Below are 15153 nucleotides of genomic sequence, written 5' to 3' on the forward strand. Positions count from 1 at the left end.
GCTGGTTCGTCACGCGAGACCTCTTCTAATAAGCTGCTGCTACCCCGTCGCCGCCGTCGTCGTTCGCGGGGTCGACGCCGAGGCGGCGCCTCCCCCGCCACCCCTCCTCCCCCCCGCTCTGGGCCGCCCCGAGGACACCGACGCCGTGTCCTTCCTCCGCAGCCCCTGCCCCGCGGGCTTCCCCCCCAGCCTCTTCATCCCCGTCGGGTCGTCCCAGTGCGGCAAGCTCGCGCTCGCCTCGTTCACCGCGTCCACGAGGAACCGCACGAGCTCGTTGTCCATCCCCGCGGGCGGTCTCGTAAGGTTATTCTCCGGCGCGCCCTGCGTCCACGTCCTCTTGTCGAACCGCCACTTCCCCATCTTGCCGGGCGTGAACGTCCCGTCCAGGTCGTAGTCGTTGCCGTACGTGAAGTGCAGGATGTAAAAGTCGGAGACGGACTTATCCCACGGCGGCTGCGCCTGGAGCTTCGGCCGCAGATCGTGTCGGACGCCGCTCAGCCACGACGCGATCGTGTACCCGTACATCTCCAGGACCCACCCCCACTCCTTGTTCGCCTCCGGGTCTCTCTTGATCTTCACCGTGACGTCGTGCCACGTCGGCGCGATCTTACGGAGGTCGTCCTTGTGGATGAACACGGGGGAGGAGCCGATCGGGTCCATCGCCGCGAGGTCCGCGTCCGTGATCGTGACGTCGCCCATGAACCTGCGCACCAGCGTCGGGAACTTCGCGGGCTCGATGTAGAAGAACGGGAACGCCGCGGGGGTCCGGCCGTTCATCAGATTGTCCAGCGGGCGCAGGTACAGGTGATCCGGCTCCGCCATGAGGATGTAGTCCTCCTCGATCTCCGGGCACTTCTCGAAGAACTGCTTAAACGCGTTCGGACGCGACAGCACGACGAACCCCATCTCGTCGTCCAAGCGATCGACGACGCACGTCGGGATCTCGTCCATGAGCCCGTCCGGCTGGTCGTGCAACACGCGCGTGAACCCGCCCATCTGCCCGTCTCTCGGGTCTTGCTTCGCCTTTTGTTTCAGGTACCAGTAGTGCATCGTCCGGACCTGCCACGCCTGGTACGGGTTCGCGTTCGTCGTGACGACGACGTGGAACCGCTTGTGGACGCCGCGCTCGCCCCTGACGTCCGCGGGCGCGGCCATGCTGCCGGACGTCCACGGGTTATCCGGCGCGTCCGCGGGGCCCGTCGGGTTCTCAGGCCGCGGCTGATGCTTCAGCCAGCACGCGCCTCGCGGCTCGCGGCCCCCCGCGCAGCCGCCCGCCGCGGGGCAGAAGACCCACACGTTGCACGGGCGCGGGGTGGCGTCGCGCATGGCGTCGCACGCGTCGTGGCACGCGCGCGCGTTCTCGACGAGGTGCGTCGTGCCCCACTTGACGACGTCGCCGCCGTACTCGGTGTGGAGTTTCGGCGCGAACGATGATGATAACGCGGTCGGCGACGGCGGCGGCGGCGAGGGGGACGACGGCGACGGCGGCGATCGCGGCGGCGGCGCGGCGGCGACGGCGGCGGAAGGCTCGGCGGCGGCGGCGGCGTCGGCGTCGGCGTCGTCGATCGGCGTCGGCGTCTCTCGGACGCGATCGACGTCGGCGTCGCCGTCGCCGTCGAAGCCATCGCGTTCTTCGACCCTTTTCTCGTCCTCCTCCTCCTCCTTCTTCTCCTTCCCGTCGTCCTTCGCCGCCGCCGCGAGCTTTTCCCGCCGCTGCCGCTCCTCGAACGCCCTCACCCACTCGCGCTCGCCGCCGTCGGCGTCGTCCGCCGTCGCGCCGCTCGTCCCGCCGCTCGTCCCGCCGCCGATCGCGGAAGAGTCATCATCCAACACGAGCAGGCCCGCGCTTCCGCGTCGCGTCGGACGCGGCAGCGACGACGCGCCGCCGTGGATGCTCCACCACGCGAAGACGTTGAACGACACGAAGAACGCGACGAAGAACGCGCACGAGCGCGCGATGACGCGCCTGCTGCTCCGCGAGGAGGCGCCCATCCTCCGCGGCGGACGCGGCCTCGCGCGCTGTCGGTTCTGACGTGACCTGCACTGAGAGTACGGTTTTTTTATCGGTCCCGCCTCTCGGCTATCGGCTGGTTCGCGCGCGTCCTCGACGACATAGGGTGGGAGATGATGGACGTCCTGGAGCGGACGCCCGCGCCCGAGGCGGCGGCGGCGGCGGCGGTGAAGGCGGAGTAGTGCGAACGAACGAACGGTAGTGAAGGGAGGGTTACTAGCTAGAGCCCGCACTCGGGGGCCGCGCACGGGAGTCTACACTGAAACTCTCACTCGAAGCGAACGCCCTCGTCGCGACGCCGTTACCTTCCAGGCGTTTTGCACCCCGGGCACCCGGTGGGCTTGTCGCTCTTCGTGCGGTGGTTCACCGTCGCCCGCCACTCGTGCGAGCACCTCCCACACTTCCACAGCGCCTTGTAGTTCGACCCTTTCTTCACCGCCGTCGGCGGCTTGTCCTTATCGACGTACTCGCGCGACAGATTCTTCCCGAGCTCGCCGTTCTTCTCGCACCACACGAGGAAGTTGCTCGTCTTGCTCAGCGGCATGCGATTCGCGCACTTCGGGCACCCGCTGGGTTTGGCGCTCTTCGTGCGGCTGTGCACCTTCGCCCGCCACACGTGCTTGCACTCGACGTTGCTGCACTTCCACAGCGCCTTGTAGTGCGACGCGTGCGTCACCGCCGTCGGCGGCTTGTCCTTATCGACGTACTCGCGCGACAGCTTCTTGCCGCGCTCGCCGTTCTTCTCGCACCACGCGAGGAAGTTGTTCGTCTTGCTCAGCGGCAGTTGATTCGCGCACTTCGGACACCCGCTGGGTTTGACGCTCCTCGTGCGGCTGTGCACCTGCGCCCGCCACACGTGCTTGCACTTCAAACACTTCCACTTCGCCTTGTTGTTCGACGCTTTCGTCACCGCCGTCGGCAGCTCCTCGCGGAACTCGTTGGCGAGCCTCTCGCCGCGCTTCCCGTTCTCCGCGCACCACTCGATGAACGGCTTGCCCTTACGTCTGGCTGGCATGATCGACGCGCGAGACGCGGCGTGGCGGCGCGTAGCGAGAGTGACGTCGAAAAGCTACGACGCCCGACAGGAAGAAAACACCGACTGACCTGGGGACGGGCTGCAGGTCTCGTGCCCTAGGTTTTTGATCGGTCCCGCCTCTCGGCTTCGGTTCGTTTTCATCGCACGACCCGTTCAATTAATCGCCTCGCGGCAATTTTTGCGCTCGATTTGTAGGCGTGTGGCACGTGTTGGTTTTTGGTTTTTTTTGGCAATTTTGGGCAGGTTTATAATTTTTTAATTTACCTTTTTTTCCATCAAATCCTAAATAACGCGTTCTCCAAGAGAGCTAACCCGAAAACTAATCGGTTAGACTCGACTTGAAAGAGTGTAGATCACTCTGTTCCCTTAGCTCAGTTGGTTAGAGCGCGGTGCTAATATAGGTTATGGGCCTCGCGCCCTCAAAAGCTTAAAGCACAAGGTCTGCTTCACAGCAGACTGTCCGCAGATACGCCGCGGTCATCGGTTCGAACCCGGTAGGGAACACTTTTTTTTGCCATTTTGAGCATGCAGTCATCGTCCACATGATGTAGGGAGCCTCTCCACGAAGTTTCACGTCGATCGAAGCGGTTTTGACGCTACTGTGGTCTCATCATCGTCGATCGTGGTGCACGTTTTGGAAAAAGTTTTGGCAAAGGAGGACGCGTCCGTCGCGACGTTCGGGACGCGGACGATACACGCGGCACGGTCGGGTCGAATAGGGTCGGGTCGTACGTGTAGCACGGTCGGGTGGAATCGGGTCAGGGCGATGCGGGTCGCGAGGACGACGCGCACCGTGCACGGCTCTCGTCGCGTGCGATTTCGCCGCCCGACCCCGGCGCGCCGCTCGCGCGCGTCCCGAGGCTGTCGAAGTTTCGGCAAGCGCGCGCACGCGCCGCGCGCGCTGCGCGCGCGCTGCGGCGGCTTCGCCGCGGCGGCTCGCGGCTCCGCCGCCGCGGCTCCGCTGCCGCCGCCGCGCCTGCCGCGGCTCCGCTGCGGCTTCGCCGCCGCAGCGCCTGCCGCGGCTCCGCTGCGGCTTCGCCGCCGCAGCGCCTGCCGCGGCTCCGCTGCGGCTTCGCCGCCGCAGCGCCTGCCGCGGCTTCGCCGCGGCCGCGGCGCTGCCACGCCGCCGCGGCGCTGCCACGCCGTTGCGGCTTCGCCGCCGCAGCGCCTGCCGCGGCTTCGCCGCCGCCGCGCCTGCCGCGGCTCCGCTGCGGCTCCGCCGCTGCCGCGCCGCGGCCGTGCGACCGCGTCGCCGGTCGAGGTTATGAATACCTTCGAGAACGACGCGTCCTCGGCGCGCGGGATATCCCCGACGGGACCTGCAAAAAAGAGGCTGGAGCGTTCGCGGCGGCGAGACGGGGACGGCGGAGCCGCGCGCGAGCACGTGCGCGTCGAAGACATCGCGCGCGTCCGCGGCGAATCGTTCCAAGCGCGAGCCCGCGTCGAGATCTGCGGAAGTCGATCCGTCCCCCGCGATCTCGTCGACGTCCCCGCTGTTCATCCGCGGTGGAGGCGACGTCGCGTCGCGACGATCTCGGGGTGCGCGAGCACTTCGCGACGAGGCCGCGGAAGCGGAGGAGGGAGAGGAGGAAGAGGACGCGCCCGTCGTCGCGCGCGAGGCGAGTGACGAGACGGGACGACGCGAAGCGGGCGTTTCTGTTCGTGCTCGAGCGGACGAGCTCCGGGACGGACACGCCCGCCGCGCGCCTTTTCTGGAGCCAGTCTACCAGCAGACCAGTCACGCGCAGCAGCAGCAGCAGCGGTCAAAAACGCGGCGCGCGCGCTCGTCGACCCCACCCCCGCCCCTCTTCCACGCAGACCATGCCTCCTAAGAAGGTCGTCGAAGAGGAGACGCTCGGCCCGTGGGCGCTCGGGCGCTTCTCCAGCAACCTCAAGGTCCGTGTCGTCGTATCCGAGCCGCCGCTCGATCGATCGTCCCGCGATCGAAGAAAGAAACAAACGCCGTTCGATCGTCGATCTCGTCGATCTCGTCGCTGACCCCCCCTCCTCCTCCAATCCTCCAATCCTCCTCCACCCACACAGGTCGGCCTCGTCGGGATGCCGAACGTCGGCAAATCCACGCTGTACAACGCGCTCTCCAACTGCAGCATCCCCGCGGAAAACTTCCCCTTCTGCACGATCGACCCGAACTCGACGCGCGTCCATGTCCCAGACGAGCGGTTCGACTGGCTCGTGGATCACCACAAGCCCAAGTCCGTGGTGCAGCCGTTTCTGGAGATCGTCGACATCGCCGGTCTCGTCAAGGGCGCGAGCACGGGCGCGGGCCTCGGGAACGCGTTCCTGAGCCACATCAAGGCTGTGGACGGCATCCTCCACGTGATGCGCGCGTTCGACGACCCGGACGTGATCCACGTGGAGGACCGCGTCGACCCCGTGGGCGACATCGACATCATCACGTCCGAACTTCGCATCAAAGACCTCGAGTTCATGAACGCGCACTTAACGAAGATGAAGAAGGACGGTCAGCGCGCGGCGCAGAACCCGCAGATGGCGAAAGCGCACAAGACGGAGCTGGAGTGCGTCGAGAAGGTGATCGCGTGGCTCGAGGTGCGTTCTATCTCACACTGGTCCCCATACGACCCCGTTCGCGTGGTGAACGCCGTTTCATAAGGACTTTTCCCGGCGTGTCTCTCCGCCCACACCTCGCTTTCAATCCCCGACCTCGACGCCTTTCAACTCCGACTGACGCCTTTCAACTCCACCCCGACGTTCGCTCGTATGGAACTCGCCTCAGGACGGGAAGGAGATTCGCAACGGGATGGAGCAGTGGAGCACGACGGACGTGGACTTTTTGAACACGTACCAGCTGTTGACGTCCAAGCCGGTCATCTACCTCGTGAACCTCACGGAGAAGGACTACGCGCGGAAGAAGAACAAGTGGCTCGCGAAGATCCACGCGTGGGTCATGGAGCACGGCGGCGGGACGATCATACCGTTCAGCGGCGCGTTCGAGTGCGAGCTTCAGGACGTCCCCGAGGACGAGAAGGCGCAGTTCCAGAAGGACAAGGAGATGACGACGATCCTGCCGAAGATCATCAAGACCGCGTTCAGCACGATCCACCTGATTTACTTCTTCACCGCGGGCCCGGACGAGGTGAAGGCGTGGTGCATCCGGAAGGGGTTTAAGGCGCCGCAGGCGGCGGGGGCCATTCACACGGATTTCGAACGCGGGTTCATCTGCGCGGAGGTGATGGCGTTCGAGACGCTGAAAGAGCTCGGGAGCGAGCAGGAGGTCAAGGCGAAGGGGAAGTACAAGCAGGAGGGGAAGACGTACTTGGTGAACGACGGCGACGTCATCTTCTTCAAGTTCAACGTCACCGCGAAAGGGAAGAAGTAAAATAAAATGAATAATGGGATCGACTCTGGAGAAGGTATTTTTACTGTATGACGACGCTGCGCCCGACGAGCGACGGACGACGACGCGAAGAAGAAGCGAGTGAAGAAGTTATCATCGAATATCATCCATCATCCACGTCATCACGAGACGTAGTACGTCTTCTGTCTCATCATCACGCCATCGCGCCATCGCGCCGCCTCCATCACATGATCACACGACGGCGTATAAGATCACCCCCTCCGTCGCCACGTCCACGAGCTTCGTGGAGCCGTGCGCCGCCAGCTCGGACAACCCCCGTCCCCAGTCCACGTCGTCCGCGCTCGCGCCCTTCACGATGAACACCTTCTTCTCCGGGACGTCGCACTGCGTCGCGACGATCTTCCGCGCGAGCGTCACCGTGGCGGTCGCGGGGACGCGCGCGAACGGCGTCTCGAGCGGCCGCACGGACTCCGCGGTGTTGGCGCGGCGGAGCTCGAACGCGATGGCGTCCGGGTCCGACGGCGTCGGCGCGTCGCTCGCCGGCCACGCGCGCGTCTCGAACCTGTGGTTGTCGTCCAGGACGCGGACTTCGTATAACCCCGCGAAGTCGTCGGGCATCTCCACGACCGCGCCGGGTTTGAGCGCGGCGGTCGGTTTGGCGCGCGCGACGGGCGGCGGCGTCGCCGCCGCCGCCGCCGCCGCGGCTTTCGACGCGGCTGCTTTCGACGCCGCAGTCTTGGACGCCGCCGCCGCCGCAGCCGCCGCCGGAACCGCGGACTTTGGTCGGCCCGGCCCGGGTTTCTTCTCCGCGGACGCCTTCTCCTTCTTCGACGCGGACTTCGGCGCCGCCTTGGGCGTCTTCGCCGCGGCCACGGCGGCGACGGGCTCGCCCCACTCGTCGTCCGCGTCCTCCGCCGCGACGACCTCCTCCGCCGCCGCCGCCGGCGGCCGCGCCGCCGCCGCCTCCGCCGCGGCCGCGACCGCCTTCCTCGCCGCCTCCTCCTGCTCCCTGATGTACTGCTCCCTGACCGCGGCGGCCTGCTCCTTCCGTCGTCGCTTCGCCTCGCGCTCCTTCTCCTTCTCCTCCCTGTCCTTATCCTTTCTCCACTCCGCGACGCCGGTTGAAAACGCATTCTCCTTGAGGTCGTAATCCCCGGCGTGCTCGTACGCCGCGGCGACGATCGCGTCGAAGTCTGGGTCTTCGCGCAGGACGCGCCGGGACGCCACGGGGACGCGGCACGTCGGGCAGTGGTTGTTGCTGGCGCGGAGTACGGGACGGAGGGACGGGGACGTCAGGGACGGGACGGATCGCGGCGGCGGGGCGGGCGCGAGAGGACGAAGACGCGCGCGCGGGCGAATTGATTATTCGATCGATCGAACGATCGACGGTCGACGCGAGCGGGGACGCACAGTTTACGGATGTGCTCCTCGATGCACGCGCCGCAGAACCGGTGCAGGCACGGCGACACGACTTTGACTTTCTTCAGCGTCCCCCAGCACACCGCGCATCGCGTGTCCGGGCGGACGTCCCCGAGCTTCAGCGTCGACGACATCGATCGAATGTAATTAATCGTCGAGATCGCGGTGAGTAATTCTCCGTCGACGACGACCGGACGACGCGCGGGTGCCCGGCGCGGTTCGCTCGCGCGATCGAGCGATCGCGCGCGGACGACGCGGGCGCGAGGACGGCGCGGCGCGAGCGACCGCGGGCGTGGACGCGCGGGGGCGTGGACGCGGCGCGCGGGGCGTCGATCTGTGACGAGCCCTCGGCGCGGGCGGCGGACGGACTTCGAGCGAGCAGCGCCGCATTTGCATTTTCTCTTCAGCAGCGGCAGCGCTCGCTGGAGGGAGTTTTTCTCGCGCCGGGGGCGAACGCGGACGCGCGGGGAATGGGTATTAGGAAACGTTGCGCTCGAGAGTTCGTTCGTTCGTACGTACGTTCGTTCGTTCGTTCGTTCGTTACAATCGCGCATCGTCGTGTTCGTGCTGTCGTGGTTCAGTTCGATACTTCTCTCTCCATCGCTTCTCTCTCCATCGCCGCCTCCTCGCGGAGCCGCGCGAAATACCCCGGAGGCATGATTCCGTTCACGGCGCGCGAGCACGTCTCTCTGTGCGGCGGGTGCGGTTCGGTTCCGCGGGCCCCGTCCTTCTGCTGGCAGCGTATGTCGCAGTACCGCACGCCGCGGCACAGCTTGCATCCCAATCGCGCGTCGCGCTTGCCACAGGTGACGCACGCTCGAAGCTTCACGAGCTCCTCGGCGACGGCGGCGTTGTCTGGGTAGTAAATTTCGGCAAGTTTGAACGCCTCCTTTGCCATCCGAAGGTTCTTCTCGAGTCCGCATCTCCCGTGAAGGAAGCAGAGCGCGAGATGATGGACGCGATCTCCAGCCTTGTGGTCACGAAGCGGCCCGCCAACGAAGAGCTCCACGGCGGCGTCGCTGATGTTCGCACTGGTGTCTTGCACGATACCAAGGAGCGTTTCCCTTTTTGCAGTCCACAAATCACCGAGACGGTCCACGTAGTGACTCACGTAGTCACTGCCGCCGCCACTAAACTTCGAGCGCTCGAGAAGCATCTTCTCGTATGCTACGTAATCGTTTTGAGCGATGGGCTGCGGGGCAGCTTCGGTGTGTGTGAGCTTCAACATAGTCTCCGATTTTTGGCATCCATGCTCGACTGCCTGCTCCCACCACTCCCGCGCCTTCGCTATGTTTCGCTCGACGCCGCGGCCTTCGTCGTAGAGCAGGCCGATATTGCACATCGAAGATTCGTCGCCCTGCGCCGCGGCTCTCTCGTACCACTTCAACGCGTCTGCGTACCGTTCCCTTTCAAGCTCGAGATAGACCCCGTAGTTGTGTTGAGCGCAAAGATTCCCCTTCAACGCCCCTTTCAAGTACCACGCCGCAGCCGTAGACTTGTTTCGCTCCACGCCGTGGCCGCTGTCGTAGAGAATCCCGAGGTTGTTCATGGCATCATCGTCGCCCTGCGCCGCGGCTTTCTCATACCACTCTCTCGCGGCTGTATACTGCTTCATATTACAGTCGAGAAAGATTCCGTAGTTGCATTGAGCTTCTTGATCCCCCGTCAACGCCGCTTTCAAGAACCACGCCGCAGCCGTAGACGTGTTTTTCTCGACGCCCTTGCCGTTCTCGTAGAGCCGCCCGAGCTGTATCATGGCGTCGGCGGAACCCTGCGCCGCGGCCTTCTCCCACCACTTGCGCGCGGCTTCGTACTCGCTTAGTCTGTAGAACACAGAGCCGAGATCTCTCTGCGCGTCAACGTGCCCGTGCTCCGCGGCCTTCAAGAGCCACTGACTACAGAGCTCCTTGTTTTCCTCCACGCCGCCGGTCCCGTCGCGGTAGTGCCCGGCGATCGCCTGCGCCGCATCCCCGCACCCGCCGTTCGCCTTCTTCGCGAGATCGCGGAGCTTCCGCGGCAGCTTGATCTTCGGCATCGCGACGTTCGCGCGACGTGCGGCGGCGCGGGAGGAAGTGGCGGCCGGCGCAGTCGTGGCTTTCAAAAAAAGGCGGGAAGGGAAAGCCCGCGTAGCGAGGCAGCCTCTGTTCGTCGACCTCCGCGAGAAGAACGCGCGAAGAGAGAGCTCTGCTCTGGGGGCGGACGGCGACGCGCAGAGGGAATCTATCGACGACGCGATGACGGAGACGACGACGACGACGAACGCGCACGTCAAAACCTAGGATGATGCGACGACGACCACCACCACCACCTCCGCCGACGACCTTCCCTTCCCTCGCGCTCACGCGGCGGCGTCCGCTGCGGCGATATTTTTCGCACTCCGCCTCCGCGGCAACAACGGCTCCAACGCGCCGTCCTCCCCCGGGTTGATCCTCCATATCGTGTACACGAGCACGGTCGCGATCGTGATCCACACCGCGCTCGGCGCGATCAGGTACCCCGCCTTGGCGCTCACACTGAAGTACTGAAACACGAGGTTGTACACGGAGAGCAAAACGCACCCGACGCCGAGCACGGCGGTGCCGAGCCGCTTCTCCACGTTGTTGATGTTGTTCCACGTGTCGCCCACGGATAGGTGGAGAAACATCGCGAAGATCGCGGGGTGGTTCAGCGTCCCGCCGAGCGCGTTGAAGACGACGACGCTAGACGCGGCGCGGAGGACCGCGATGGAGGTCCAGATGATCGGGAACGCGATCCCCGGCGGCATCCACGACGGACGCTTTCGCTGTTGAGTCGAAAGGCGGAGTCGAAAGGCGCGTCAGACGGAGTTGAAAGGCATCGAGGGTGGGGATTGAAAGCGAGGGGTGGGGATTGAAAGCGAGGGGTGGGCGGAGAGACACGCAAGGCAAAGTCCTTAAGGATCGGCGTGCACAACGCGAACGCGGTCGTATGGGGACCAGTGCGACGCGCCTCCACCTTCGCCGCTCTCTCGTCGGCGAGCTTCGGGCGCGACGCGTTCAGCGGCGAGAACGTCCGCGACTTGAGCGCGTTGAACGCGAACCACACGAACACGATGACGTTCTGATACTTCATCGGTAGGCCGCTGTTGTTCAGGCCGCCGTTGAGCCAGAGCGTGAACCACACGAGAAGGGCGCACTGCGCGGCGGTGGCGGCGAAATAGCGTCCGAGGGCGGTCCAGTCGATCGCGGCGTCGTCGTCCGCGAGGGAGGACGTCGGCGCGTCGGAGGACGCCGCGGCGTCCGCGCGCGCGACGACGACGACGCGAGCGGGCGTCGTCTTCGTCGTCGTCGTTTTCGTCGTCGTCATCGTCTTCGACGTCGTCGCGGAGAGGCGCGCGGACGCGACGCCCGCGCGGTGTTCCGGGGCGAGGCGGAGCGACCATCTCGTCGACGACGACGACGGCGACGGCGCGACGGCCGCCGCGCGCGGCGCGACCGGGAGGCGCGCGCGCGCGCGCGCGACGCCGCGACGCGCGGCGCCGAGCGCGATGGCGGACGTCGTCGGCGAGGACGACGACGCCGTCATCGCGGAGAGGTCCATCGCGACGGCGCAGCGGCGGACGCGAGGTCCGAGAGTGACGTGTCGCCGTCTACCCGTCTCGCGCTCGCGCTCGCGCTCGACGGGCGCGCGCGCTCGATCGATCGGCGGGAATCGCGCGATCAAATTTTCGTGCCGTGGCTGACTAGACTTTGTCCGTTTTCGCGCCTTGAATTCCCGGCGCGCGTCTCAGAAACACGCGCGCGACGGTCACGTCCGCACGTCTCAAAGGTGCGAACACGCTCGTCGCGAAGCACGTCGCTCCATCTCGCCAGCGCGCGCGCGCGCGCGTCCGCGCGCGCGGCGCGCGCGAGCCCATGAGACCGTTCGAAATTTGGATTTTCCTTCCGACCCCCAATCCGCCAATTCATCTGACATTCATGTCCGCCACTCCTCCTCGTCTCTCTCTCTCCGCGATACGCAGTCTTCTCGCCCCCACCTCTCTCGAGATGGTGAAGCTCAGCAAGATGAACAAGTCGCAGAAGGTGCTCCTCGCGTACGCCGCGCTCTACGCCGTGTACAGCCTCTTCTGGCTCGGCGAGATGGTCGGCCTTCAAGACGCGGGCTTGAAATTCTTTGGCAAGCGAGCTGGAAAGATTCAAGTCTCCGCCGCGACCTGGGGCGGCGTCGGCGGCCTCACGCTCGCCCTCGACCACGTCTTCGCCGCGCTCAAGTGCAGCAAGGACGTCGCGCAGAGGACAGTCCTCGTCACGCTCCTCGGCTGCTTCTTCCGCCTCGGCGCGTTCGCGAGCCAGGCGCGTTCTCCTCACACTGGTCCCCGTACGACGGCGTTGGCGTGGTGAACGCCGATCCTTAAGGACTTTTGCCGTCGTCTCTCTCCGCCCACCCCTCGCGTTCAATCCCCGCCCTCGACGCCTTTCAACTCCGCTTCTGACGCCTTTGAACTCCACACAGGGGTCGCAAAAATGGGGCGGCGCGCTCGTCCACTCTGAATTCGTCGCCGGCGGCGTCATCACGATCGGGATGATCCTCGCCGCGATGGAGTGCCTCCGCGGCGGCCTCACGTCCGGGAAGCACCCGATCTTCGGCTGCAAGGGTCTGACCCACGGCAACCTGATTCTTCTGTGGGCGATGATGTTCTTTTACGTCGTCTCTTTCATCTTCACCGATTTCATCGGCGACAACTACGTCTGCGGCAAGACGAGCTGCAGGATTTCGGAGCCGCGCGCGTACGACCAGATGGCGTGGACGATCTCCATGTGGGTCTCCGTCATGGTCCAGATCCCGATGATGCTCTCCGTCGCCACGAAGGCGGAGCAGCAGAAGTTTGCGCTGCAGAGGCTCCTCTCCATCGTGTTTTCCATCTATGTGATGCACTCGGAGAAGGACATCTCCGTTCCGTCCAAGTACCTCGAGAACCTCGTCGCCATGGGCGTGATGTTCGTGCTCTGCCTCACCGCCGGGCTCGGCGACAAGATCATGAAGCCGAAGAAGGCTAAGCGCGCGGCGGCGGCGAACAACACCGCGGTCGGACGCCGCAAGCGCCAGTAAACGGTTTTGGTTTCCAACCGACGAAAAACAAATTTAAAAAAAAAAAACACGCGGCGGGGGCGACTGCGCGCCCGCGCGCGTCGCCAGTCACGCGTGACCGCTCACTGCTTGCGACTATAATAACACATAATATCGCGCGCGCGCGCCGCTGAGTACCACCAAAAACAGCGGCGCCGCGGCTTCGGGGAAAAACTACCGTTGTAATATTTATAACGAAGAAGTGAAACGAACGACACGCGACGACGTCTGACACTTCTCTTCTTCATCAAATCGCCGCCACACCGCGCCTCGAATCCATCATTCCTACACCGGAAACAGCGTCTGCATGACCCCCCCCAAGTGCGGGATGACGTCCGTCGTCAGGACGCTCCGTTTCTTCTCCTGAAACGCCCTCCGCGCCGCGAGCCGCGTCACGACGCACGCAGCGTGCGCGCACAACGCGTTCAACGCTCCCACGTCGTCGTCGCACATCTCCCTCGGCGACGCCGCCTCGTCGCCGCGCGCGCTCGCGCTCCTCCGCGCGCGCGCGTCGTCGTGCCACGACCTCTCCCCCGCGCCGGTCTCGGGTGGCCCCTCGTCCGTCAACCTCCGCAGCGCCGTCTCCGCGGCGGCCGGGTCTGAGTCCGCCCACGCCAAAAACGTCGCGACGGCGCCGGCGAGGACGTCGCCCTGCCCGCCGCACCGCCGCGGCATCCCCGGCGCGTCGCACGTCCGCGTCAGGACCGGGCACCGCTCGACGACGTCATCGAAGTGGTCGTCGTCGCGTCCGTCGCCGCCCATGGCGTGAACGTTATGCGGTCTGTCGCGGCGGTCGAGGGAGCCCACGGAGCGAATTTCATCCGTCGCGCCCTTGCTCACGACGGTCACGCCGAGCTCGTCCGCGAGCGCGCGCGCGGCTTTCCTCCTCCACGCCTCCGGGTCGCCGGGAACGGGCGCGTATCTCTTCCCTTTCCCGCCGCGGTCCGCGTCCGCGTCGTCGCCGTCGTCGTCGTCTTCGTACCCGGGGACCTTCACGCCCGTCTCGTCGCACAGCCGCCTGACGTGGGTCGTTCCATACAAGCGAACGTTGGGGTGGAGTTGAAAGGCGCCGAGGGCGGGTATTGAAAGCGAGGGGTGGGCGGAGAGACGCGCCGGGCGAAGTCCTTAAGGATCGGCGTTCACGACGCGAACGCGGTCGTATGGGGAGCAGTGCGACGACGAGCGCGCGCCTGAGCTCGTTGACGTTTGGCGTCAGCGTCGCCCTCGAGTACCCCCTCACGAGCTCGGGCTCCTTCGTCAGCATGTACAGCCCGTCCGCGTCGAACACGATCGGGAGGTTCGACTTCATCGCGTGGTACACGACCAGCTTCGCGGTCAGCTGCATCGATCGATCGCGTCCCATCCCCGGCCCGACAACGAGCGAGGACAGCCGCGGCATCCAGCTGCGCGAGGGTCGCGAGGCGACGTCGGGGTGGAGTTGAAAGGGCGCGTCAGTCGGAGTTGAAAGCCGTCGAGGTATGTCGGGGATCGAAAGCGAGGGGTGGGCGGAGAGAGACGCCGGGAGAGAAAGTCCTTAAGGATCGGCGAGCACGACGCGAACGGGGTCGTATGGGGACCAGTGTCATGTCAGTACCTGAGAATCTCATCCGCGTCGGCGACCGCGGCGATGGTCGTCGGGTGCTCGTCCCCGACGCTCCGCGGCGGGTCCCTCTTCACGTCCGCGCTCTCGCGGACGACCCCGTGGACGATGAGCTCGGGGGAGTACGACTTGATCACCGGCGCGGCGCCGCGCGAGCAGAAGACGTGCGTCATGTCCGCGCCCACTCTGAGGGTCGTTCCATACGAGCGAACGTCGGGGTGGAGTTCAGGGGCGTCAGGCGGAGTTCAAAGGCGTCGAGAGCGGGGATTGTGAGCGTGGGATGGGCGGAGAGATGCGCCGGCAAAAGTCCTTAAGGATCGGCGTTCACCACGCCGACGCGGTCGTATGGGGACCAGTGTATAGAACGCGCCTGATGGACGCCATCGCCGCGAAGAAGGGGGCCCCCGCGTATTCGGCGCATCCTCCGAGGACGCCGACGACGCCGCACGCGCCCTTCTTGCGCGCGAGGCTGAGCGTCGGGACGAGCGCGGCGACGGAGGGCGGGAGCGCGTCCGAGGAGGAGGACGACGCGGCGGCGGCGTGGTCCGTCGCCGCCGTCGCCGTGGGGGACGCCCTCGGGGGGGAGGCGACCCCTCGCGACGCGACGAACTCGCTGTATCGCATGTTTCTCGATTGTGACGAAACCGCGGGGGTGAGGCGACGCG

At 65.7% G+C, this 15153-nt stretch overlaps 8 protein-coding genes across 8 annotated transcripts; 2 read left to right on the forward strand and 6 right to left on the reverse strand.

Annotated features, from left to right (window-relative positions):
* Window positions 1-39: 39 nt before the first annotated feature.
* MICPUCDRAFT_23016 (uncharacterized protein) lies at window positions 40-1326 on the reverse strand (the record flags this gene model as incomplete). The annotated part of the gene is made up of 1 exon (XM_003064150.1): window positions 40-1326. The coding sequence occupies one exon, from the start codon at window positions 1324-1326 to the stop codon at window positions 40-42; it is 1287 nt and encodes a 428-aa protein (XP_003064196.1).
* Window positions 1327-2312: 986 nt separating this feature from the next.
* MICPUCDRAFT_53921 (uncharacterized protein) lies at window positions 2313-3026 on the reverse strand (the record flags this gene model as incomplete). The annotated part of the gene is made up of 1 exon (XM_003064151.1): window positions 2313-3026. One exon carries the CDS (start codon window positions 3024-3026, stop codon window positions 2313-2315), a length of 714 nt encoding a protein of 237 aa, XP_003064197.1.
* Window positions 3027-3617: 591 nt separating this feature from the next.
* Window positions 3618-4448, reverse strand: MICPUCDRAFT_53922 (uncharacterized protein; the record flags this gene model as incomplete). The annotated part of the gene is made up of 1 exon (XM_003064152.1): window positions 3618-4448. One exon carries the CDS (start codon window positions 4446-4448, stop codon window positions 3618-3620), a length of 831 nt encoding a protein of 276 aa, XP_003064198.1.
* Window positions 4449-4868: 420 nt separating this feature from the next.
* MICPUCDRAFT_23408 (uncharacterized protein) lies at window positions 4869-6405 on the forward strand (the record flags this gene model as incomplete). Its single annotated transcript, XM_003063963.1, has 3 exons — window positions 4869-4943; window positions 5091-5615; window positions 5803-6405. The coding sequence occupies 3 exons, from the start codon at window positions 4869-4871 to the stop codon at window positions 6403-6405; spliced, it is 1203 nt and encodes a 400-aa protein (XP_003064009.1).
* Window positions 6406-7581: 1176 nt separating this feature from the next.
* On the reverse strand, window positions 7582-7946 carry MICPUCDRAFT_11852 (uncharacterized protein; the record flags this gene model as incomplete). Its single annotated transcript, XM_003064153.1, has 2 exons — window positions 7582-7642; window positions 7795-7946. Coding segments are annotated over 2 exons (213 nt in total), but the record flags the coding sequence as incomplete, so codon positions are not given.
* Window positions 7947-10141: 2195 nt separating this feature from the next.
* MICPUCDRAFT_53926 (tryptophan-rich sensory-like protein) lies at window positions 10142-11361 on the reverse strand (the record flags this gene model as incomplete). Its single annotated transcript, XM_003064154.1, has 2 exons — window positions 10142-10585; window positions 10699-11361. 2 exons carry the CDS (start codon window positions 11359-11361, stop codon window positions 10142-10144), a joined length of 1107 nt encoding a protein of 368 aa, XP_003064200.1.
* Window positions 11362-11807: 446 nt separating this feature from the next.
* On the forward strand, window positions 11808-13098 carry MICPUCDRAFT_70224 (uncharacterized protein; the record flags this gene model as incomplete). The annotated part of the gene is made up of 2 exons (XM_003063964.1): window positions 11808-12113; window positions 12274-13098. The coding sequence occupies 2 exons, from the start codon at window positions 11808-11810 to the stop codon at window positions 12868-12870; spliced, it is 903 nt and encodes a 300-aa protein (XP_003064010.1). The 3' UTR covers window positions 12871-13098.
* Window positions 13099-13173: 75 nt separating this feature from the next.
* Window positions 13174-15112, reverse strand: MICPUCDRAFT_23275 (uncharacterized protein; the record flags this gene model as incomplete). Its single annotated transcript, XM_003064155.1, has 6 exons — window positions 13174-13602; window positions 13696-13812; window positions 14066-14291; window positions 14483-14529; window positions 14587-14674; window positions 14868-15112. The coding sequence occupies 6 exons, from the start codon at window positions 15110-15112 to the stop codon at window positions 13174-13176; spliced, it is 1152 nt and encodes a 383-aa protein (XP_003064201.1).
* Window positions 15113-15153: the final 41 nt, after the last annotated feature.

The sequence above is a fragment of the Micromonas pusilla genome, assembly GCF_000151265.4.
Source record: "Micromonas pusilla CCMP1545 genomic scaffold MICPUCscaffold_16, whole genome shotgun sequence".
In the NCBI taxonomy this organism is placed as follows: Eukaryota; Viridiplantae; Chlorophyta; class Mamiellophyceae; order Mamiellales; family Mamiellaceae; genus Micromonas; species Micromonas pusilla.